Raw genomic sequence first — 23543 nt, 5'->3', positions numbered from 1 at the left:
TTCTTTACAACATCCATTAAAAAGAATTAACCGTCTTTCTCTTGTCATGCATCACTACCGGCTTGGTCTTTTTTGCCTCCTCTTGATGAACTATCGTTAAAATTCTTCCAATCAGGTGATTTTTGCTACTTCTAAAGTGATAAAATGGGTGATTAAATAGAGCATAAATAGTGGTGTCAAAAAATATATGCAGGTATATCTCATACCAAGCACCCCGGGTTATTAAATAACCAAGTCTGAGCGGCAGTAATACTGTATCCTGAAGAGATTATTTGCTTGAAAGGAAACATTCACACACGTAACCCAAAGTGCAAACATCCACCCAAAAAGACGCCAGAAACGTGAAACATTTTAACATTTTTATTATTAAAATATTCACCTACAAAATGGCCTATAAACACTATTTACAGAATAGCGAGCAGTGATGCCTGCTAAGACACAGAGAAAGATTAATACACAGAAAACACTGTGCATCATGGTCGCAGGAAGAGATGAATTTACGGGGTGTGGAGGAAACGTACATTTCCCATCGTCTTTATAAGGAGCTCGCGGGGCTGGTTTCAGGAAAAGATCAGGACTTGGAGAACTCTACAGTTATTTCCCTGAGGGACAAACCTGCAGCTGAATCACAAATAATAAAAACCTCTCCGGATGTGTCAGCATGGACATGGAAATGAGGTATATAAGGTGTCTGATGCAGCACGGTGGACTGCTTACCGTTAATATTGCATAAGTTCTGTATGAAAACCAGTCATCAAACGTCACAGGTGACAGATGGTTTGGGCCGTTTCTCACTCGTTCGATGGAAGTCGTTCCACGGAGCCGCAGCAGCTCTCAGGAATGAACAAATGCAAGCTCGTTTTCAGATGGATGGAAATCTGTTCCTAAAATGTTACAGTGGGTTGTGACAGGGCCTCTCAGCACAAACATGACCATAATCAGTTACTTCAAGTAGATTATAAACAACAAAATTGAAGTTAAGTTTTCCACATGACAGTGATGACGGTCCTTTCATCAGCATCCGAGCGCTCTGCAAGGCGAGAAGAAAAGAGTCAGAAAATCTCATGATCCACAGCAGAAGTGCTTCACGCTAACAAACATCATTACATGGACTGTGTTAAAGAAAACAAACCTTTATTGTTGTCTGTTCGTTCTTCTGGCTGTTAAGAGAGTTAACACAAGTGTGTGAGAAGAGCTGCGCGGCTTTATTTGCTAAAAATATCAACACAGTTCAGATGGCTTTTTCCGACTCACTCTGACTTTTCTTGGGAAGCACCGGTTCACAAATCTCTCGATAGCAAACATCCTGCTGTACTTTGTACGTCCGTTTGTACCTGCGGAGGACAAAACACACTCCTGGATTTAATCCTTTAGTTACGAGTGATCTTCAGATGTGCGCTTGCGTAAACATCACATGTGTCATGATGAGCAGAAGCATGCAAGGCCAGAACAGGAGGTGTGGGTCTGATGAGGACTTACAGGTAGTGGCACACTCCGCCCTCCCACACGGGCACGCTCTTGGTCTCAGAGTAGAGACGGGTGCAGGGGTGCGGCACTCGCTGGCACACTGCAAACAGCGGTCACACACAACATGAGGCATGAATGTCTGAAGTGTCGCGAGCGGGGAAAGTCTGCTGGATGGTTTAGGAGGCGTGTGGGATGGAGCCGGGCCCTGCTCCCTGGCTGATGGATGGTTTTAGGAAAGGAATGTTTAAACAATCCGACGCTGGATGTTTAGGTGACGAGACGGGCTCGAGAGGGCCGAGAGTGTGTGCAGTGTCTCCTCATATGCAGCTTCATCATCTTCATCAGCGTCTAATCATCAGTGAGTTCCAGCTGATGTTGATTAACTGAGCTTCACTGTGTTTTTCACTACATGTCACAGAACATTTCCTACATGTGCTTAGTGTGAAAAACGGGATATTTTAGACGCTTTACACTGTCAAACCTTCTCTGCAGATGTCTGCTATGACATTTTTATTTATAACTGAGTTTAAAAATCAGTTTCATTGACATCCTCAGCCAACATATCCAGTACAAGTCTGCTGATATTTCAAAATGCTCATTATTGCAAACTGATCGGCTGTAGATTCATGCAAGCTCACTGTCAGATGTGTGTGCAGAGTCTCTGGTCTGCCTCCTTGGATAATGACATTGAGGTCTATTATACGGTAACAAAGTTATCCAAAATTCATGCCAGAAATAACTGAGAAACTCATACGTTTTTCATTTTGTTGTTGTGTAAGAACTGTGACGTCTACAGTTTCTTACTTTATCTGACTTCCTTGTTCAAAATTGTGTGCGAGTGTAAAAGTAACTTAGTGTTTGCAGGAGGTTCTGGATGTCCTGATGACTTCTGAATTGAAGAAAATATGATTCGAGCAGCTTCTCATTAAGGCGAAGACACCAATGAGCTGAAGAGTCATCATATAAATACGTTGCTGTTCAACAGGAAATGACGTTTTATTCATGCTCCTAATCTGGGACTGTACCTCTGATTTAATACTGGTGTCACATAATCAGCTGCATAATCTGTCATCAGTAGATTGATACAAGATGGCAGCTCGAGTCACAGCTGACTAAGATGTAATGAGATCTCATGAAAGCAGAGAGCCTTCATTGATAATATATGAAAATGTTTTGTTATCATTGTCACAGAATGTCTGTAATTTTGCTTACAGACATTAGTCTGGCAGAGACTAATTTCATGTTCTTTTGTGTTATTTCAGTCAAAATCAGGCTGAAGATTTACAGCTGAGACACCAGAAAGACAACGTAAACCTCAAAGACAGAGTCCAATCAGAACAAAGAAGGCTACTGTCTGCGGGTAATAAACTGCTGCCTCAAACCCCCAGAACATCCAAAGGAAGCACTGAAAAGTGGTGATGGCCAATAATACGGTGCTTTGTGCTTTCGCTGACACTGTACTCATGTTGTGCACTCGTGCCCGTAAGCCTTGAAGTTAACAAAGCCATCATAGTTTATGTCAGAGGGGTCAACTGTCAGTGGAGTGTTTCCTGCTTTTACAGAGCCAGAGGTCTAAGCATAGCTCAGCGCTCTGTCAGCTTACATGATGAAATGCAAATCTAACATAGATTCTGCTGTAAGTTCACACCATGAGATGCTGCGGTTACACTGAGAGAAAGCAGAATTACGACCCTCAGGAACAGACAGGGCTGTAAATCCTGCGCTGACACTCGTGACATTCAGACAGCTGCTGAGCGGACGTGTTGCACCAGAAGTGGGCATGAACGGCAACACTCAATTTAATGCCGCTCAGAGAGAAGAACCTAAAAAAGGTCGGGTTGTTTTCGCTGCAAATCACATTATGTCGTGCACTTTTTTGGACACGAGGAGAACATGTGAGCTCTGCACAGAAACCTGGGACCTTCTGAGGTGACAGTGATGAATCTCCTTCATCCCCATCAGCCTCTGCTGCACTTTATGTTTAGTGCTAATTAGCAAACATTAGCATGCTAACATGCTAAACTAAGATGCGAACATGGTAAACATTACACTTGCATCCATCAGCATGTTGCATGAGCTCCGAGCGCCACCGTGTCAGAGGACAACCTCACAGGTGTGCTGGCACAGCTGCTGCGTCTTACGCTCATTAAGACAAGATTTAATTGATTTAAAGGAAACGTCTGCATGGGTGGACCCTGCATCTCACCTAATGCCAGACGGGCTAAAGACCACCGCGTTACTGACTTCACTGATCAACCTGTGGACCCAGTGTTGAAGACAAGTCAGTCATCGTAAAGATGTGTTTAAAATTCATGACTCTCCAGTGCCTTTGCTCTTTTGTGTGTGTGTGTGTGTGTGTGTGTGTGTGTGTGTGTGTGTGTGTGTGTGTGCGTGTGTGCGTTGAGAGGAAGCACATAAACTTACACAGTTCACACTGTCTGCCCTTGAACCCTGGTGCGCAGTCGCAGACGAAGGAGTCGCCTCCGCCCGCACACGTTCCTCCGTTCTGGCAGGGCAGACTGCGGCAGTCCTGTGGCAGCTCTGAGAGACAACAGCTGCCATCAACATCCACACCGCAGAATGAGTCCGGCTCTCAGGTTTCAGGCCCACTACTCCACATTATTTACAGCTGATACCGCGTGTTGATAGCCTCCAGCTCGTACACCACTTCCCCCTTTTTTTTTAACAAACTGCTTTCCTGAATGTTACGTCTTTGTCTCTCAAGGTTAGCATCCTCACTTAGCAAACACACAACACAGATGACAAATTCCACGTCTGAAGACTGATAAGTGTGGCTTTCCAGCAGGATGTTCATCTCATGTATCAGCTGGGATCAGTTACAGGGCGGATGACACTCACCAGGCTTCGCTTTTAAACCTTCTTCCTGCATCTCCAGCGCCAGGCTGATTTTGTTTGTTGTTTCTTCCATCTTCTCTAATTTGATTGGTGCGTCAGGTTCTGCAAGGGAAAACACTTCCTGTCACGAATCAGCGTGAAAAGACAAACTGAATGACAGGTCGCAGGGTCACTAGGGCAAAATGGAGATGTGTTGCACCAGAAGTGGGCATGAACGCCAACACTCAATTTAATGCCGCTCAGAGAGAAGAACCTAAAAAAGGTCGGGTTGTCTGACTGTCTGACTGAGACACCTTAAAAGGTTTTGCTACCTCGGCCTGGGACAGTGAAACACAACATCACTGATTTGGCAAAATGGTCAAAATCATATTGCGACATCACAGGCGTAACACGATTAAGACGGGCAGAGCCATCCTGGAGAGGAGGCTTATTCTCTAGAGCTCAAGATAACATCTGCTTCTGTGTTTAGGCTACAGGCTGCGTATAAACCTGCACTGGGATGCATTAACTTAAAAAAAGGAACACACATTATAAAGAATGACCATAATCTGCTCGATAAAGCGAACAGCATGTGTCCGATAACGTGGGCGTGTTTGTGCGACGGCAGAGAGTCCAGTTTACGTTCGAGGACCGGCTATATTTCACCCAGACAGCCCATGGTTAGGAACATATGGTTATGGGATCACGGCCTAAGTTATTCCATCTGCATTATGATAAGAAAATAGCATTACTCTTTCATTGTTTGGACATCCTGAGCAAATCGGAACCGTTTCAATATGCTGGCGAAGTTTTATAGATGTCAGGGACTCGCAGGAGCGTCCTGCTGAATCAAATCTGGCTGAAGAAGCAGGATAAATAACTTTATTGAGCGCTTGTGTCAAATATTAACATGACAGCTTTGCCTCTTGTGTCAAACACGGTGAATAACACAGTGAGTAACACAGTGAGTAACACAGTGAATGCTGTAGAGAAACTGTCAAACAGTGTTACGGCAGCGACTCCTCACTGAATGTTCCTCCTGCTCGTACTCACTGGTGCGATGTCGAATGGCTTTTCGAGGCAGGTTAGCGAACTTGGCCGTTATCCTTCCCCGTCTGTCAATGAGTTCTGTGTATCTGCAACATAGAACACAATGCAAGCTGGAAACATGGAGAGAACGTCTTTTCACGGCTCTTTAACAACCATCAAAGCTCCACGTGTACCTGGGCACTTCCTCCGAGATCTCGGTTTCCGCCGTGCCCCCCAGGACCTGAGGCTGAGAGGGGGGAGATGTGCGTCCGACCTGAGTCCCCTGTCCGGTTGGCCTCTCTCTTCTCCCTGATCTTGCTTCCATTGGCACTGGGTCAAAGGAAATGCACGCAGAACAAGTTCAGATTATTTGTAATCATATGAATCTTCATGGATTCAGTGAAGCACAATGTAATTTCTGTGGTGAAACCGTCTGTGGTGAAAAGCAGTGCGGGGTGACACTGACGTGTTCATCCACTCACGGGTAGTGAAGGCTAAGTGTTGAGGTATGCTGTGGATCTGCTCCTGCCCCGCGTTCTTGACGGATGTCAGAGCCACATAGTAGTGCTGTCCGGGCGTCAGCTCACGCAGCGTATATGATCCCAGTTTCCCGTTGGGCAGGAAGCGGCTTCTGGTGTTCAACCCTCGAGTCACGTTGACCACGAAGCCGTCGGGGACGTGTCTCGGGTGGCGGCTCCAGGCGATCTGCGCAGAGTTAGTGGTCACATGTGACAGAGAGAGGTTCTGCGGGGGAAGAGGCCCTGAGGAGAGGCACACGGCGATGAGTGTCAGGCAGCACGATCGATGCTCTCTTTCTTCAATGAACTATTTTTTAACTTTATTGATTCACTAGATGCTTTATCACAGGAGTGAGCTACATGTGCATCACTACCAGCTAAAAATCAGACCTGTCCCTTCAAAAATATCCCTTTTCATCCTTAATGAATGAATGTTTTTATGTGTCAAACACACAAAGGTGCAGAGGAAAGAGAAAACTAAAATTCAATTAACACTTCCTTTAAATGTATTAAGGACTTCTTTTAAGTGTGTTAGTATTGAGCCTTTACTGAACATGAAACTTTTATAAGAGATGATAAAATGAAGATTGAGCCACAAAATTGCACTGATTAAACAACCATACTAACTATATCTCAGCAGTAAGTGAAATGCAATAACTTAGTGAATTCATTATATCTAATGCATCCACTGTGTGGTGACACGCAGAGATGAAAGTTTTAAATGTGAAAAGATGAAAAGGAAATCCAAACACACTCGTGTCTAATCAGCCAGCCAGCAGTCATGTTATTATCATCCTAATAATTTCAATAATACATACTTGATAGCTGCTGAATGATGACATGTAACCTACGTGTCCAGAACTGCAGTGGTCCTGCTGAGTGGCTGGTGGAGGGTAACTCGTCTGGTCTGATTCCACTCTGAGTCAACACATCCACGGTGTACATCTGACCGGGCAGTAATGAACTGGGAAGCAGAAAGAGGCACAAAGACGTTGAACTACAGCAAACCAGGCCTGATACCTGACTGCATCAGACATGTAAGCCTGTCAGGAGCCTGGAAACAGTGATGAAATAATGCCCTCTAGTGGCTAAAAGGTATACTACCCAAAGCCATTTAAAGTGCAGCGCTTGAACAGCGCCCTTCAGTGGACATATAGGATACTGCAGGTTTGCACAATAAATTAAAATCCTGTGTTTTCAGTGTTTTCTGTACCAAGACGAGCGGAGCCTGACCTGAAGGTGTGCTCAGTGGTGCTCGTGTTGAGTACGACAGTGCGAGCCTCACTCCCGCCTGGAGGCAGCAGAGACACGTGCACCCTGCTGACGGCTGCATGACGAGCTGCCTGAACCAGCCAGCTCAGCCACACCTGAGAGGAGGACACGTTGACCACCTGCAGCTGCTCCACCCGCCGAGGCCCTGCCGCAAAAACACACGTAACTACACCGAAGAATTCATGCAAGCGAGCACACACGCATTCAAGCTAATCCAGCGTTAGACGATCGATTAACGAGCACGCTCACTTGTGCGTATTAGCGCGGTGGCAGGCTGGCTGAGGTCGTTGCTGTTGGTGTTGCGTTTGATGGAGAAGGTGGAGATGTTGTACAGCAGGCCGGGCACCAGGCCTCGCATGACATGGGTAGACTTCTGCCTGTCGAGGAGGTCTGATTTGCGATTGCTGCGGCCCAGAGGACCATAAGTGACCATGAACCCGCTGATCAGGCTCTGCGAGGGCTCCGGCTCGTCCCAGCGCAGCTCCACCTCGTTCTCCTCCACACGCAGCACATTGAGACCAGAGGGAGGCAACAGGTCTGGGAACAGTGGCAACCTTACATGTCTAATCCATACATTGAATAATTACAGAGCTGTCTTTGCAGTACAGAGGGTGTGGGGGGACACGGAGGCCGTCTTACTGACCTTTCTCACAGTCTTTGCCTGTGTGTCCTGTCTTGCAGACACAGTTGTAGTTGCCTCTCCTGTCACTCCTGCAGTGTCCACGGTTTCCACAAGGCTGCAGTACACACGGGTTCTCCACTGGGGGTGACAAAGACAGACAGTTAGTGCGATATGGTTCATGTCACAGCTGAGTATAAGCTGCGTGAATTAGCTTTTAAAATCAATAAAACAGACTCGTGAGGCAGCACAAAGTCACTCACACATCTGGCACTGGTCCCCGAAGAAACCGTCTTTGCATACACACAAATAATTCCTCCTGTAACCCCGACACACGCCGCCATTCAGACAGGGGTTGGACTCACAGCTGTCCTGCTCTGCACACACATGTTCATGGTAGAATTAGATTTCTGTCCTGTTGACATGTGTAAGCTTTAAAAGTGCTGCAGTGGGCTGAATGAACACTGTACCTGCTTCACAGTTCTGGCCTTTGAAGCCTTGTGGACAGTGACACAAGTAGGAGCCAGGCAGGTCCTCGCACGTCCCCCCGTGTCCGCAGGGTTCCGACAGGCATTCGTTTACGTCTTCAGGGACGAGAGGACGCACACACGTACACAGCAGCTACATGTGAGTGCACTGAATTTCTGCATTTAATGTCAGAAGACTTTGATCGGGCTTTACCTGTCTGACAGCGCTTTCCACTGAAGCCGTGATTGCACTCACACTGGTACGATCCCACCTGGTTCCGACATGTGCCGCCGTTCAGACAAGGCTGCGACAGGCATTCATTGATCTCTGTAGTGATGGGAAGGAAGAAATCAGCATAAACCAACACCAAGCTAAAACATTTCAGAGTATAAACTGTTCTGACAGCTGGAGTCTTCTTCATTAGCACTTTTCAGGGACGATTAAAAGACAGTTTTTGTGTGTCCATGTGTTTGTGTGTGTTACGGACCCTCACAAATGGGCGGCTGGCTCCAGGCCCCCTGAATACCACAGATGCTCTGGGTGGCTCTGGGCACAGACATGAAGCCTGAGTGGCATATATACATGGCCATGGAGCCTGGTGTTGTCGAGGAGAACTGGACCTCAGCGTGCTTGACTTGCGGAGGCGGCCCGCAGCCCAGCTCTGAATGAAACACACAGATGACGTCAGCACGGCTGCATAGTAACGTAAGCTAACAAACACTGCAGCTTAAAGCAGCTCATCCAGGACAGACTAATGGCAACAGAGGTGTTTTCCATCCAGGCTCTCTGTTTTTGTCCTCCTAAAATTACCTCCAGCATGCTGTCAGAGTGTGTAGACATGAATCATCAGGTCTAATCAGGTTTCTCTTTATATAGCTTGTGCACTCGTTCTATATCTGTGAATGTGGGGCCTCCAGTGCAGCAACACTGCTAAGATTATCCTCAGATGGGGAGCCAGTATCTCTGCACCTCACAGCTCAGGACATCCCCTACTTGTTAATCTATTCGAGCTGACATCTCACAAACTTCAGCACTGCAGGGAGTCTGGGATTTATCGCGTGGCGACACGCCGTCTGCCTACCTGTGGAGGTTTGTACTGAGCTCCTGCTCAGCTCACAGTGCCTGCCGCTGAAGGCCTCAGTGCATTCACATTTGTACTTTCCTATGTAGTGAAAGCACGTCCCCCCATTGAGGCAGGGGCTGGAGGCACAGGGGTCTGGCTTCCCTGCAGGAAAACACACACACTGATAATTATCACAGGCAATAATAACAAGAAGACTTACTTGCACCTGCCGTGTACATTGACTGCAGGCTTCCTGCTTTTGATCCAACAGGTAGAACCTGTGTTTTACAAGAACGTGACTCATCCAAATATTTATATCAGAGCATTCAAAGATTAGATTAGATTACTGATTAGATGACTTCTACACATGCACTCTAATGCTTTCTCACAAATTTAGAGGTGAGTATAAAAAGGTTGTGAACGTGAGCCGAGGATGGCACTCACCCACTTCGCAGTGTTTTCCAGTGAATCTGTAAGGACACACACATCTGTAGCTGCCTGCCTCTTCCTTACAGGAGCCTCCATTGCGGCAGGGAGCAGAAGCACAGGTATTGAGTCTAACTGGAGAGAGACATGCAGAGGGGAATCCTTGAAGCAGAGACCACTCCAGCTTTTAATCATGCAAAAATAAATCTGTTCCAGCACACTGAAATTCAGGTCATAATTCAGGAAAATAGCTCATAACTCAGTCATGAGTACAAATTATCTTAAGCCTCTCAGCATTTTAATATTTCATGCAGCATTACGAGTCATGGCATGTTTCCTGGTGCATTCAAAGCCGAATCTGAGCCTGAGTAATAACCCACAAGTCTGAGGGATGTTTTGATAAAGGCATAAAATCACGTGAAGGTACTCTTCATTTACTCTTTCTTCTTCTTCATCAGTTGAGCTACCTTTTTCACAGTGCTTGCCCCAGTATCCGTATTTGCACTCGCAGGTGTAGCCTCCATCCCGCTCGTAGCAGTAGCCTCCATTCAGACACGGAGAGGAGTCGCAGACCGATCGGGGCTGTACTGAAAAACACACACCGATACTTGACTGCGTTCCATTGCACTGGGAAACGGTAAAGCTCCTTAATTTTACTCAAGCATGTGGGCTCGGTCCAGCCTCTAAAAAACACAGAGTATTTGTCATTTTATGATTGGAACAAATACAAAATCTCCAGGGAGCATTCATCGGTGGCATTAATCATTTCGAAATGTCGCTCCACGTCGTAAATGTAAAAATGTGACCGTTGCCTTTGAGACAGAAAGCGACACTTGTTGAGACCAGTGTGTTTCAAAATGTGTTTGTTGCTGTAGAGACCAGCTGCTCATGCAATGACACATGGCTGCTAAGTGCCACGGTGCTGGGTTGGTGCCTGAGGCTCTTACCATAGGGGTAGAAGTCCTTGTGATCTAGCTCTGCTGCGCTGGTCTGACATGTACACAGGTAGGTCCCTCCGTACTCCAGACAGGGGCCTCCGTCAGGACACGGCCTGCTGTTACTGCACGGCGTCTGAGTTACTTCTGACAGGAAGGGACAGTGAGGGACATGTTGACAGAGTTTGGAAAAATGGCTGCTTTCAGATATTTGAGACCCATTTTTTTCACATTCGTGACAGCTCGTGTGAGACACCTGGATGTACGCATCATGCCTACCAAACTGACAGTAGAGTCCTGTGTAGCCTGAGGGGCATTCGCACGTCCCATTGCTGTCCACACAGACGCCCCCATTCTGGCAAAGACACTCCTCTGCAGACACAGGAAGAGAGAAAGTGTGTGTGTGTGTGTGTGTGTGTGTGTGTGTGTGTGTGTGTGTGTGTGTGTGTGTGTGTGTGTGTGTGTGTGAGAGAGAGAGAGAGGTTGGAAAGTTTGCTTGAAAGCACGTAGTTACATTAAGTTTTCAGTCGTGGCCTGAGTGTAAACACAGCAGAAGGTACAAATGGTCAACATGTGCACCATATGCTGAGCATCTTTCATCTGCTGTACTGTAAACTATCTATTGATTCGCTGTCATTTCTCTTTTCCAGCAAAGTTCACAGGACCAGAGGATTACCAGTCAGCACGCTGCACATCCGCTCTGTGCAAATTGTAAGAATGTTTTTATTTTCCTCTCCCTCCTAATTGCAGCGGTGGATGAAAGGACGCGCCGTATCACAGCTAAGTGGCTCCGCTTTGAAGTCCCGGCAGCTCGGTGGAGGGTATCATTTTTCTGATGATATGGAGCATATTTTGTGGCCAAAATGTATGGCCCTGAGGGCAATTAATGGATTGTTAATTTGCAAGAGACACTTTCATTGGCCACCTGTGCGGCCCGGGCCCTTTGATCTGAGAGCCTGATTAGGCACTTCTGAGTCCCGCTACTTTCTCTTCCTTGGAGGATCATGCTCCTTTTTCCACTGTGCCTTCCAAGTGAGCCAGGCAGGAAAGTATTTGGGAGATTTAAGAGAGCCTATATAAGCACTGATAGTTATTTCAGCTCAAGGGTGAGAGGTAGCATGCATTTGCAATAGCTCAAATACTATTAAAGAGCTTTTGGTGGGAAAAAAAAGGAAAAAAAAGCTGCAACAACTGCTATCAGAGGGTGACACTAACCTCTCACTGGAGCCCGAGTTAGCTTCAAATGGCTAAATAATTATTTCCAAAAACTAATACGATGTCGACATCAAACACAATAAAATTGGCTTTGAAGCAGTTATGAAGCATTAGCTGGAGATGAGAGCGTTTTACATATTTGTGTTCAAATTGCCGCGTGGTTATGCAAGCAGCAGCTGTGCTTGAAACTATAGTGTGGTGCAATGGCCAACTTCCAGAGAAGCAAGTAGCGGTGTGGAAGCATGCATATTTCAACAGCTCTGTCTGAAGAAATGACCTGAATACCAAAGACCAGCTTTGACTCATAAAGAGGCCTTTTCAAGTCTAGACAAAGCACTTCCTCTTGTTGGTAAACTAATAAAATGTGCTATAAAACAATTATTCACAACATCAAGCGACTGGTTCCCGTAGTAAACTGGGCGAGGCCGTGTCAGTTTTGATAATTACAATAATCCATCATCACAGCAGCCTCTTCCAGGGCAGAGCTCCAAATTCCTGTGGGATAGCAGAGCTCCTCTTTAAATACCCGGCCTGCTCTCTACCTGCCCAGCTGCCTGCTGCGAGCGTCAGCCGGGGCCAAGTGTCCAATACCTTCACATTTGTCACCGAAGAAGCCTGGAGCACATGTGCAGTTGGAGAGTCCCGAGCTGGTGTATTCGCAAATCTGGTTCTGCCCGCAGTCCTCCTCTTCGCACGAGGCTGCATGTGGAAAAGCACGACAGGCTGGGATGTGAGAATCGAACTGCAGGTGAAAATATTTGGCAAAGCTGAGGCTGTAGCTGTACTTGCTTTTACCTGTTTGGTTTTCTGCATCAGTTGAATTGACCTGAAGCTCTGAGAGAGGAAGACAGGGACAGGCTTTCAGGGCTTTGATTCATCCAAAAACCAGCTGATATCATTGGAAAGGAGGCATGCCCTCAGTGATTCTTCTAGACTTAGATAGATCTGACTGACAGACTGAATGATGGTACAGAAGTCTGTGACCAGTGAGATTTTCTGTAGCGTCTTTCCAGTCGAATTCAAGTCACCTGTCTCGCAGAGAGCTCCAGTGAAGGCAGCAGGACAGACGCAGGTGAAGTTGGCCACCTGATCGACACACTCTCCTCCGTTCAGACACGGCTGCGACTCACATTCATTTATGTCTGGAAGATCAAAAAAAGAGGGAAGTTTATCTGCCGTTGATTTGTTTTCACGCTGAGATTTTTCTGCTGTCAAAGACACTGAGCCGGATTAGGAGCGTCGAACTTCCCTTCTGAAAGCATCGAGTTCCACTGGCCAGGTGTCTGGTATTAAAGGTAATCCCGTCTCATGTAGATACAAGGAATCATGAACTGTGCAGAGCCTGATAATTGAATTCCCCAGTGGGTTCAACTTTCATCAACAATCAGTCACAAGCGAGCAGATCAGTGAAGGAAACCGACCTGACTTCAGTGAACTTCCTCAGTGTGGTTCACGGCTACATCGTGTGTCAACCATAACCTCAACCTGCACCCGTTTGTCTGGGTAGACTGGGAAACTCTTCGGACAAAAACATCTGCCAGAGTGACTGAGTTTGATGTAGAAAGCAGCAGAAAATATTTCCTCTGGAGGCAGATGCCTACTTTTCCCTGGAGTGTGAAAAACTAAACTCACCTGTCTCGCACAGGACGCCAGTGTAGCTCGGATCACACACGCAGGTGAAACTGCCAGCACCTTGTACGCACGACGCGTTGTTGAGGCACGGCCTGTCGCCACACTCGTCAATGTCTGCGACACACACAAACACACACGCGGGGACAAAGAGGTGGAATATTTGCTCAGCTGATTAATATATCCGCCGCGCTGCTCCCCTCACGCTGCAAGTATGTGCTGCTGGCTGTGAAAGGTATTAGAAGAGGTTGGACACATCTCCACAGGCTGGACTGTGGGAACAGGCGCCGCAGCTCCAGAGAGGCTGAACCAGGATATTCTGAAATACTGTCTTTTGTGTGGAAACTGCTTAATGAGGCACACAAATACTTTAATTAATCAGCGTTTTTCCTGGTCTTCAGCCCATTTCAGCTTGCAGAGGGTGAGAGAAGCAGTGTGGATCTTCGAGTGTACAGTAAAAATGTCTCAATTTAGACTGCTTTGGGGTCATTTCTTCAATGAAAATGGCCGTTCTTGTACTTTAAATTCACTGTTTTCAGCACATTTCCACATTTCACATCCACAGGAAGTACTCTAAAAAATAAACAAGCAGTAGAAACAAGTAATAAAATGTAATTGTAACCACAGTACACACCAGCTTTAAGGCAAAGCGTCTTTGTACCTGTTTCACACTGATTACCAGTGTATCCCAGAGGACACTGACAGATGAAACTATTAATCTGGTCTTCGCAAGTTCCTCCGTTCTGGCAAGGATATGAGGCGCACTCATCGACATCTACAGACACAGAGAGAAATACAAAGGAGGTAGTGTGACTCTTTTAATTAGAAGAAAACATCTGGCCGGGGTCAGTTCGTGAGGTGACGTCGGAGGAGAGAGCAACAGGCTGGCATGAAGCTGATCCGGGTATTAAGGAAATACCCGAGTGTCCCTCCAGCAGGTCAGGAGAAACCGAGTATTTTCCTTTTACAAGTTGACATTATTTTTCCTGGCTGATCTCAGGTAGACAGGTATTCACTCACAGTGTGCAGCGTGTGTCAGGCACAACAGAGCAGGAAGCGGCGTCGACCGTAACTCACCGATCTGGCATCGTCGGCCGGTGAAGCCGGCCAAGCAGGAGCAGGTGAAGGAGGGGTTGCCTGTGATGCAGTCATCGATGCACTGGCCCCCGTTCAGACACGGTCGCAGGTGTGGGCAGACTGATGCTGTGGAGAGAGGTCAACGTAAGAGGAGTCCTGGCAGCACACGCATAAAGACGAGGGACTGAAGCAGGTCTTACCGGAGTTATTGCAGCCGCCCACTTCCACGTTTGCATCATCTATACGGAAGACCCATCTGCCCGGGAAGCCCACGTTGGTGGTTCCCTCGACGTTGACCACGTCGGCCGTGCGGGAGCTGGGGATGTTGAAATAGCGCTTGCCATCGCCGGCATTGAAACCTGCCTGGGAAGAGAGTAACAAGGAGGCAGACATCACAAAAGTTGGCTGAATGAGAGAATGTTACTGCAGATGATGCCGCACATTCGCCAGAAGCAAATAACCATGTGATCTTACCTGTGCTGCAATCCCTCCCAGCCCAGCCAGGTTTCCTCCGCTGCTGGCATGCATGCCTGTGGTCCAAGTGATGTTATTGTACTGGAATATCGTGAAGGAAAGCTCTCCGTCTGTAATGAGCACCACTTGGAAAGTATTTACCTGCACAGGGAAGAACAGGCTCGGTGAAACTATTTCCTGATTTCCATGAAATTTGGTAATAATGCGTGCATCTGACAGACTCCTCATATTAATAGTAGAAAATCTCAGTCAGGCTTGAGACATAACAGACTCGCCTGGGCCTGCTGTTGAAGCAGAAATTCACAGTTACCATTAGAATGAAACCCATTATCTGTGCTTTCTAACCACATATTCATCCCAGTTTTAACCAGTAACAACAAGGATCTTTACTGGGACATTATTATTGAGGCCAGTGGTTCCCAGTAGTTCATCCCTAATAGGTGATCTCGAGAACCTCTTCATTGACACCACCTGTCATGTTCCAAATGTCTTCATTTCATTCGATTTTAAAGTGGATGTTAGAAACCACAAAAATGGATGCAGATAACCCGTCTCTGCTCGCTTGCTAACTGCTTCCCATGCCCTCTCAGTGGTTCAACATGTGGCTTTAAGGTGTTAAAACTGACACTGGGGTGTGCAGAGCGGTGGCTGTTCCAGCTGGTAGAGATTATTGTGATCAGTATCACATCAATTTGGATGCTTATTCTTTTTCAAACTCACTGAGCTCCTACTATTGTGGAAGTGCCCCTGATTGGGAATCACTGATTTAGACCCTGAAGATATTTGAAACGTATATAGAGAATCAGGAGTGTTTCAGCAGTAACTTAGGTTAGGTGTGAGTTCATACCGGTGTGAGAGAGTTGCCTCCAAAGAAGGTGACTTGAAGCCACGTCGAGACGAGGACCCATGTCGCGTTGAAGTTGGGGAACTCTGAAAAGTAGGTCCTGACATCACCTGAGGCCCGCCTCAGGATGGAGGGCTCCTGGCTCTCTCTGTAGAAGACTCTCCCTGCTCGTCGGTTGTCCACATCGGCCCAAAACGGCGCCACAACCCTTCTGTCCCCGGCGATTGGAAAAGCCACAGGTGTGAACTGAGACACCTCCCTCAGGAAAGATACCAGGCCATTGTTGTTAACCTGAGGAGGGGAGAGCTGCAGTTAGAGCCTCTGAGTGGGATTATAAGTGATATGTTTTGGACATCATGTTAGATTAGACCACTGTGACTTGTTTGCTGGATGATGGGTGTTGAGTGGAAGTGCGATGCAGAAGAGGCGAAGGTGGATCAACAGAGGCGGTCTGACCTCACGGGGCAAACAGCTAGCATGAGGCAGCGGACGCTCCCGTAACGGATGTTTGCACTTCCCATGTAGCAAACAGATGCTAGATTTATTCCACGAAATGACAGCAGCTGAGAAAACCAGGTTTGTGCTGCTCACGCACCTGCAAAGTCATCACACCGGGACGGACGTTCACAGCCTTTAAATCCACAGACGTCTGCCAAAAGCAAAGTAACCAAATAAATGAAGCCATCCTCCCCTCGTCCACATACAGTATCTCCTCTGTGAGAAAGGCACAGTCAGCACTGCAGCTATGTGCTGAACCCGGTGAAACATCAAGAAAGACCCAGAAAGACCTTTAAAAGCTCAGCGATTGGTGAAATGCTGAAGCAATTAGGTGATTAGCTGGTGACTCAACTGACAGAAAACAAACCAACCATCACTTTCATTATCAAAGGTGAGGATTTTCTAGCTGACATATTAGCGCCATATAACGTCATATATATTCACACATCCAGCAGAGAAACATTAGCATTAAACAGGTTTCTGTCCACCTCGAAAATGTAATCCACGATTGACTCCAGACAGAAATATCTGACCTTCAGTTGCTAAATGATGCACTGTGTTCACCAGCTAGTTTCTACCGTTTTCTGTCCTTTGGTGCTAAAAAGGCTGTGAGCTGCAGCTGGAAACCAGGTGGACAGAAGTGGTGAGACTGAACCCAAACATGGACGTGCCAAGACATAAAATGAAAACAATAAGATTTAAGATGCTATAATACTGCAAAATTGGGTGCTAATTCTCTGTCGGTTTGTCACTACAAGCAACCGCTGTCACGTGACATCAAGTAATTTGATGCATTGTTACTTCTAAAATAGATTTCAACATTGCAACAGTAAGAACTGCGAGCTGAAGGCCTCAGAGGCAAAACAGCAAATGTGACAAACGGTCCTGTTTTGTTGAAGGACTTCCTGGAGTGGTGCCATATGGAGGAGGTGCTGTGAGTTGTGGGAAAAGGTACAGATTATTGATATGCAGCGTACAGGAAGTAAAAGAGGGATGATTTGGGGCAGGTGGAGGTTGTCTGGGGAACAAAGTTGTGCCAGTAGAGGAAGATTAATAAAGAAACTTCTCTAAGAGTCTAAAGCAGCTCTTGTAATGAGGTAAATGATAGCGAGCATTTAGCAGTGTGCAGTCCTTATATCACAAACATGAGGTGCTGTGTGAACAGCCACTGCCTTACATTTTGAACACCCTCAGAAACAAGCTGCTGAACCTGAGTGGAAAGTTGAATCCCCATGAAAGGCCTTCATTCATTCATTCACTCATTCATTCATACATCATTTCTGCATATTATCAACAAGGGGGGATTCTTCCCACCATGGAGCCTATCCTGTTTCCTGAACGCCGGCATGAACTTTGCCTCTCTGCATTCAAGCCGAGTGGCATGTGACAGTGACAAAGCAATGTCAGATGGCTCAGCTTTGCTCCCTGCGTGTATGAAAACCATAATTTGAAGGACTTTGCTGTAAAAACAGCAGAGGAAGTTTTGTTTGGCACAGCACAGGGGCTAAGTTAATTGCCCGACCGCAGTCTTCCCCTCTGCATCAGCGTGATGTGGTGAGAACGTGGCCAATGTGGGGAAAAAGAGGAGCGACTGCAGGGGCAGGGCCCCGGGGTCAGCCAGAGCGCCATCTGATACCGGGAGAAAAACAAGAGAGAGGGCACAGGGCTGGATGAATGGAGGGATGTACATGAATTACAAACCTCCCACACCCACATACCCACTAATGAGAGACCTGTGGTGGCAGTGGTCTGGAAGTCAACCATCTTACAGCAAAATTAGTGTAGGAAATCATGCTGAACATTAAATAGAGTTTTTGCTCCAATACTGGGATATGTTTAATCGCCTAATCCAATCTCTTGTAGCATCTGGAAATGTTTAAACAAGTGTATTTCTTAGTTGTTAAGATTTTTCAGGGCACCACTTTGACATGGCAGTGACCTCAGAGGAATTTAAACTGAGCTCGAGGCCTTTTTCTTTGCTCCGTATCACATACTTTTCTTCTTCTCATGGACTTGAACGAGGCTGTAACTAGTGCAGAGATGCAGCGAGGAGCGGTCATGCATCGCACTTATGTGAGAGAGTGAATGGGTTCAGGGCTGCCGTGTGTTGTGCTGTAACACGACAGCAGGTCAGAGTCACGGGGGAGAGAGGTGCGATCAGTCAGCCTTGTAAGCAGCGTCTCACTCCCCATATTTCCTTCTCTCGCTCTCAATGGTGCCACTCCGCTCTACAACTCCCTTGTTATTTTTTGGGAATTCTTCGCCGGATACATCCAGGATTTTGCTTGGGTGGTTTTCTTCAGAGCCAAGCAATTTATGGACTAAAATAAACTTTCATCTGGCTTAAGTCAAGCCAAAGCAAACCCCTGAATGAAAAAGGTGCCCGTGGATCAACTCAGGAAAACATTCGTTCTCCTTGACAAAAACCGAGGTTTCACAGTTACAAGCTTGTCCAATTATTTGACGAGGCCAGAGGAAGTGACTACAGCCTGACAGCCTGTGCACTTGGCCTGGCTCCTAAGCCCCGGTTCACCTTTATCTCCAAAGAGTTCAGATTGAGGCAATAAATCCTGTCTGGAACAGTGTGAAAGGACTCTAATACAACTTCCAAGTGACGTGGAGGTTTAACGTAAAAAGACGCGCGTGTGCTGTTTGAATGGTTTTAATGTGCAAATCAGACAGTTTAGAACTGCAGAGGAATTTCAAAATACTTGCATCAAGAAATTCAAAGCTGTGAAAGTTGAACTTCACGACAACTCCAAATGAATTTAACATCCGTTCAAAACACTACTACTTCCTGTTGAAAATGTATGTACGCAGTTTTCTGATAAAAAGCCTGAAACTGGAAAAGCTGCTCAGTGTAAAGGCTGCGATGTGCTGCACAAAGAAACATACAAGTCACTGTCCACTTCATTAGGAACACCTACTCAACTGCTCGTTAATGCAAATATCTAAACAGCCAATCAGGTGGCAGCAACTAAATGCACTTTCACAAGCGGACATGGTGACGACTATCCAGAGAGCAGGCCGGCTGCAGCAGCAGAAGACCACCCCCGGTGCCGCTCAGGCGGCTAAGAACAGGAAACTGAGGCGACGGATGCAACATGAAAGCACAGGTCCTATGCTGTGGTGCCACATAGAGGAGGCACTGTGAGGTGTGGGAAAAGGTACAGATTATCAAAATCCAGTGCACAGGAAGGAACGAGGGACGTTCTGGGGCAGAGTGGAGGTTATCTAGGGAGGAAAGTCCCCTAGATCCTGCCTGGTATCAATGGTTTAGGCTGCTGGTGGTGCAATAATGGTGTCCTTTACCCACCCACTAATGGCGACTTCAGGCAGGATGATGCGTAACAAAGCTCAAATAATTCCTGGTTTCCTGAACATGACAAAGAGGTCACTGTACTCAGATGGCCTCTGCAGTCACCACAGTTCAACCTCAGAGAGAACCTTTGGGATGTGGTGAAACCGGGGATTCGGTTCAAGGATTTACAGCTGACAAATGTGCATTAACTGCCTGATGCTATCAGGTCAATGCGGACCAGAATCTCTGAAGAACGTTTCCAGCACCTTGTTGAATTTATGCCACAAAGAATTCAGGCAGTTCGGAAGTGAAAAGGTGGTTTGGGGGGGGGGGGGGGGTGAGTGTACAAAGAAACCATAGTTCCACATTTTGGGAAAAACGCTCATTTGCTTTCTTGCTGAAAGTTAGATGAGAAGATGTATCAGACTATTTCTTGGCTGGCTGCGGTGACTTCCTGGAATCCTGTCGTCACTGTGAGCTTAACAAGCAACCAGCAGAGACTCCAGGAAGTCACCGTGCCCGGCCAAGAGATAGTCTGGTGCACAACCCTCCCGTAAAACCACAGCTTGTTGTTTTTACATAAACAAGCTTCCAGTGTTTACGCTCAGCTCAGCGAACCATCTCCTGACAGCAGCGTCATGTTTAACGGACAGACATGAGGAAGCGAATGAGTGCAAAGGATTCCTTTAAAGAGCTTCATATACTTTTCAAAGTATGTGCTGATATATCATGGCCACGGCTGATGAACTGTTTCTAACATCTTTCACATCTTTCATCCTACACATGCACATAAAAAGAACTCATGCAGAGCACAAAGGGTAAAACTCGATGCACACATCTTTGGGCCATACACGGTGGTGAGTGAAAGTGAGTGAATGAAACTGCACAAAGTGTCGAAGCTCTTCAGAGGAGCAGATGAGCACTAGCAGATGTGCACTCTGTGAGGAGTGCAGTCTCACTGTGGCACGGTCTTAGCAGGATTCTTTCAAAATGTATGTGAATTTTGCTTGAATGTAGTTTATTTCTGAGTACTGACGACTACATAAACATGTACAACAAGCTCGAGAGGAGCTGAGTGTTTCCACTGTCCATCAGTTTATGTTTCTCCAATAAAAGCTCTTGATCATAACCATCTATTCCCACATCTGCTTTTAAACTTGCGTTCTTTCCTCGGTGACCTTGGACATCCTCCTTCATGTTCTTTGCGCCCGCCATCCGTAAGAATAGTTAATCCGTGAACCGCATTGTTTGGAAGCGCCTAAGACGCTTTGCAGATACATCTGTGTTCTGTTAAAATGATTGGTCATTTCTCAGATAAAGCAGCTGGACAGTTCCAGGGGGAAGACCTTTGCCATGTTATCTGAGGCGTGGGAGGAGGGAAGGGGGGGACCTGGAGGAGGAGGGATCCCAGCAACGTGTGAAAACTCCCAGACACAAACCAAAACAGAGGGACAGCCTGGTTACCAGGAGGCAGAGGAGGGACTGGAGCGGGACCAAGTCAGGGGGACCCGAGCTTGTGAGGGGGCTCGACGGGACATCAGAGACCTCTGCAACCAAGAGTCTGTGGCAGGCTTTAAATTCACTGCTGCATTCGTTGATCACTAAATATAACAAAGGGAAGGGACAGAGGCTGATAGCTGAGGGTTTAAGGGGATCTGCTGTGAGGGGTTTCAAGGTGTCTGTGCTGCGCCACGGGATCAGTTACGATAATAAAGCGAGGCAGCGCCCGCAGCCTGTCCAGAGTCAGTTTGGTTCCATGGCTTCCATGTGGCAGTAGCCCAGAGGCATGGAACAAACTCCTGGAAGAAAATATTCATACAAATTTAGCCTCTTAGCGCTCACTGAAACATTAAGCGTTCAAAGCAGCTCTGTGGTGCAGAGATCGCCATGTGGCCATGCGTGCGCCTTACAGCAGATGTTTAATGGATTCAGGTGAGGCATTCAAAATGAGCGTGACTGTAATTTCAAGTGCCTGTCACAATGTGTTATGCCTTGCGTGACTACAGAGTTGCAGCCCAATGAGATGCAGAGCGAGCCACAGGATATCACATCACAACTAACAGCACATTTCAGGAGGTGGAGTGCTCAGATTTTTATCTCTGTCAGACGATAATTCGGTCTGTGATCAACAAGCCGAGCAACCAGTAACTTGTCTTATCTTGCCTAATTTGACTATTGTGTATCAGTATTATTACGGTGATGCACTGGAATTCATTGCAAAACAGCAATTGTGATACACGAAGGCTCCAGACTTGTCAGTGTAGAACTCTTCACAGCCCTCAAACACTGTGCTTAAAAATACTGTGCCGCTGTCTACGCACTGTGTGCATGCAGAAGAGTTTAAAAAATGTCTTCATCGGGAGACTGACCTCACCCTGTTGGCGCAGATGCTCAGATTAGAAAGAAGACCTTTGACCTTGCCCATTGTTGCCATGGTTCCTCAGCCTCCCCTGTCCATGGTGTGAACAGGGAGGAGGCAGGCGGGGCTCGCGGCGAGCGAGGAGGAGGAGGGCACTGGGAGAGCGAACGCGGATGCATAACCGCAACAGGTGGTGTTGATTTAAGGGAGTTCTGCCTTTCCATGCGCTGGAGCTGAACCCAATACATGACAAAGGCAGATCAAAGTGTGTTTCACTGTGGTGCGCGAAAATCCTTGTCAAACCATTCCGCTTCCTCCCATGAGCACCGTCGCTCTCCCTCTCCAGTGTGCATACTTTCCCCCCGCTCCCTCTGAGAAAGAACAGCTCACAGATGCTCCGCGGCAACAGCAAGAACACAAACTGACATTTCCTTTAACAGCTCATCGTGGACTTATTAGCGCGGGGCTCACCACTGTTCCTGCTAATAGTTTCTCTCTCACTCTCCCTCGGTGCACTTAGGAGCCTTTAGAGCGCGAGGAGGGCAGATGGAAAGTGAAGGGAATGTCATGGAGGATTGTGATTTCACCCGTGGGGGGAAAACACGATATTCTACAAATGAGGTTACACAGCAGAGCCTGTGAGCGCACACAAACATACACAAACTCTCAAAGGGCACTGCAATGTGGTCTTTGGCTGTGGGCCAAATCGGATCTCCCTGAGGCTCTTATACAATCCACACCATGTCAGCTTCAATTGGCAACTACCAAGTGCATGCACACCCATACACTCTGACATATAAAGACATAACCACACACACACACACACATACACACACACACACACACACACACACACACACACACACACACACACACACACACACACACACACACACACACACACACACACATCAGTAAAAACACACAGCTCTGTACTCACATAGAGTCCTGTGTGCCTGTCTCCAAAGAAGGGGAAAGCAACAGAGATCTCCACGAGCCTGGAGCCTCCGTCGTCCTGAGCGATGGTCTGGGAGTCCCCCTTGTCCTGGCCAAAGGGGTAGAAGTCCTCCAGGGGCACAGCGGGTTCCACCCCAGGCAGCAGGTCCAGGGAGAGCAGGGTGCAGAAGCAGGGCAGCAGGGCTCGCAGCACCAACACCATGGCCTCAGCCACCCAGGGATGGAGCTGACAGCAGGCACCGCGGAGGGGAGGGAGGAGCACACACACCTGAGGCAACAAGAGCAGAGCAGAACAGGACAAGACCGTACGTTCCTCCTCTCAACCACAGCAGTGTGAATCCTCCCCTGACTGCTCTCTGGCTCTGCCTCTTTCTCTCCTCACTTGTCCTTCAGTAGTGAACTGGGCTTCTTGTGTGAGACAGGGGAATACTGTAGATTCCTTGCATTCTGCTTGCTGCTGGGTACTGCATGAGCTACACTCCGTCTCACTGAAATGAAACGAGGGAAGAAATGAAAGAGGGGGAGCAGCGTGATTCAGCTGAGATGGTTTTTTTTTT

General features: G+C 47.2%; 1 protein-coding gene across 3 annotated transcripts; it reads right to left on the bottom strand.

Moving 5' to 3' along the window:
- Positions 1-345: 345 nt before the first annotated feature.
- sned1 (sushi, nidogen and EGF-like domains 1) lies at positions 346-23543 on the bottom strand. 3 transcript variants are annotated; one of them, XM_070961837.1, is made up of 32 exons: positions 22970-23543; positions 15875-16162; positions 15028-15168; positions 14754-14916; positions 14554-14679; positions 14138-14251; positions 13480-13593; positions 12876-12989; positions 12643-12681; positions 12439-12546; positions 10912-11004; positions 10645-10779; positions 10165-10284; positions 9716-9832; positions 9290-9433; positions 8696-8869; positions 8422-8535; positions 8211-8324; positions 8004-8117; positions 7765-7881; positions 7371-7658; positions 7083-7266; positions 6701-6813; positions 5814-6092; positions 5526-5661; positions 5356-5438; positions 4327-4425; positions 3892-4008; positions 1480-1567; positions 1255-1334; positions 1133-1160; positions 346-1030 (listed from the first exon to the last, which is right to left on the bottom strand). In XM_070961837.1, the coding sequence occupies exons 1-31, from the start codon at positions 23186-23188 to the stop codon at positions 1135-1137; spliced, it is 4161 nt and encodes a 1386-aa protein (XP_070817938.1). In that variant the 5' UTR covers positions 23189-23543; the 3' UTR covers positions 346-1030; positions 1133-1134. The 3 variants fall into 3 exon arrangements, with proteins under 3 accessions (XP_070817938.1, XP_070817937.1, XP_070817939.1); XM_070961836.1 differs by having other exon boundaries at positions 386-1030; positions 1133-1164; positions 1256-1334; XM_070961838.1 differs by having other exon boundaries at positions 386-1030; positions 1133-1164; positions 1256-1334; positions 10645-10776.

The sequence above is a fragment of the Chaetodon trifascialis genome, chromosome 4 (assembly GCF_039877785.1).
Source record: "Chaetodon trifascialis isolate fChaTrf1 chromosome 4, fChaTrf1.hap1, whole genome shotgun sequence".
In the NCBI taxonomy this organism is placed as follows: Eukaryota; Metazoa; Chordata; class Actinopteri; order Chaetodontiformes; family Chaetodontidae; genus Chaetodon; species Chaetodon trifascialis.
Note: the sequence above shows the minus strand (reverse complement) of the source record. Positions and strands in the feature narration are given on the sequence as shown.

Coding starts and splice junctions, on each gene's coding strand:
- sned1 (XM_070961836.1), bottom strand. CDS start 23,188: ATGGTGTTGGTGCTGCGAGCCCTGCTGCCCTGCTTCTGCACCCTGCTC. Junction 8,118..8,210: donor AGGCCAGAACTGTGAAGCAG/GTACAGTGTTCA, acceptor ATGTGTGTGCAG/AGCAGGACAGCTGTGAGTCC. Junction 1,335..1,479: donor GGCGGAGTGTGCCACTACCT/GTAAGTCCTCAT, acceptor TGTCCTCCGCAG/GTACAAACGGACGTACAAAG.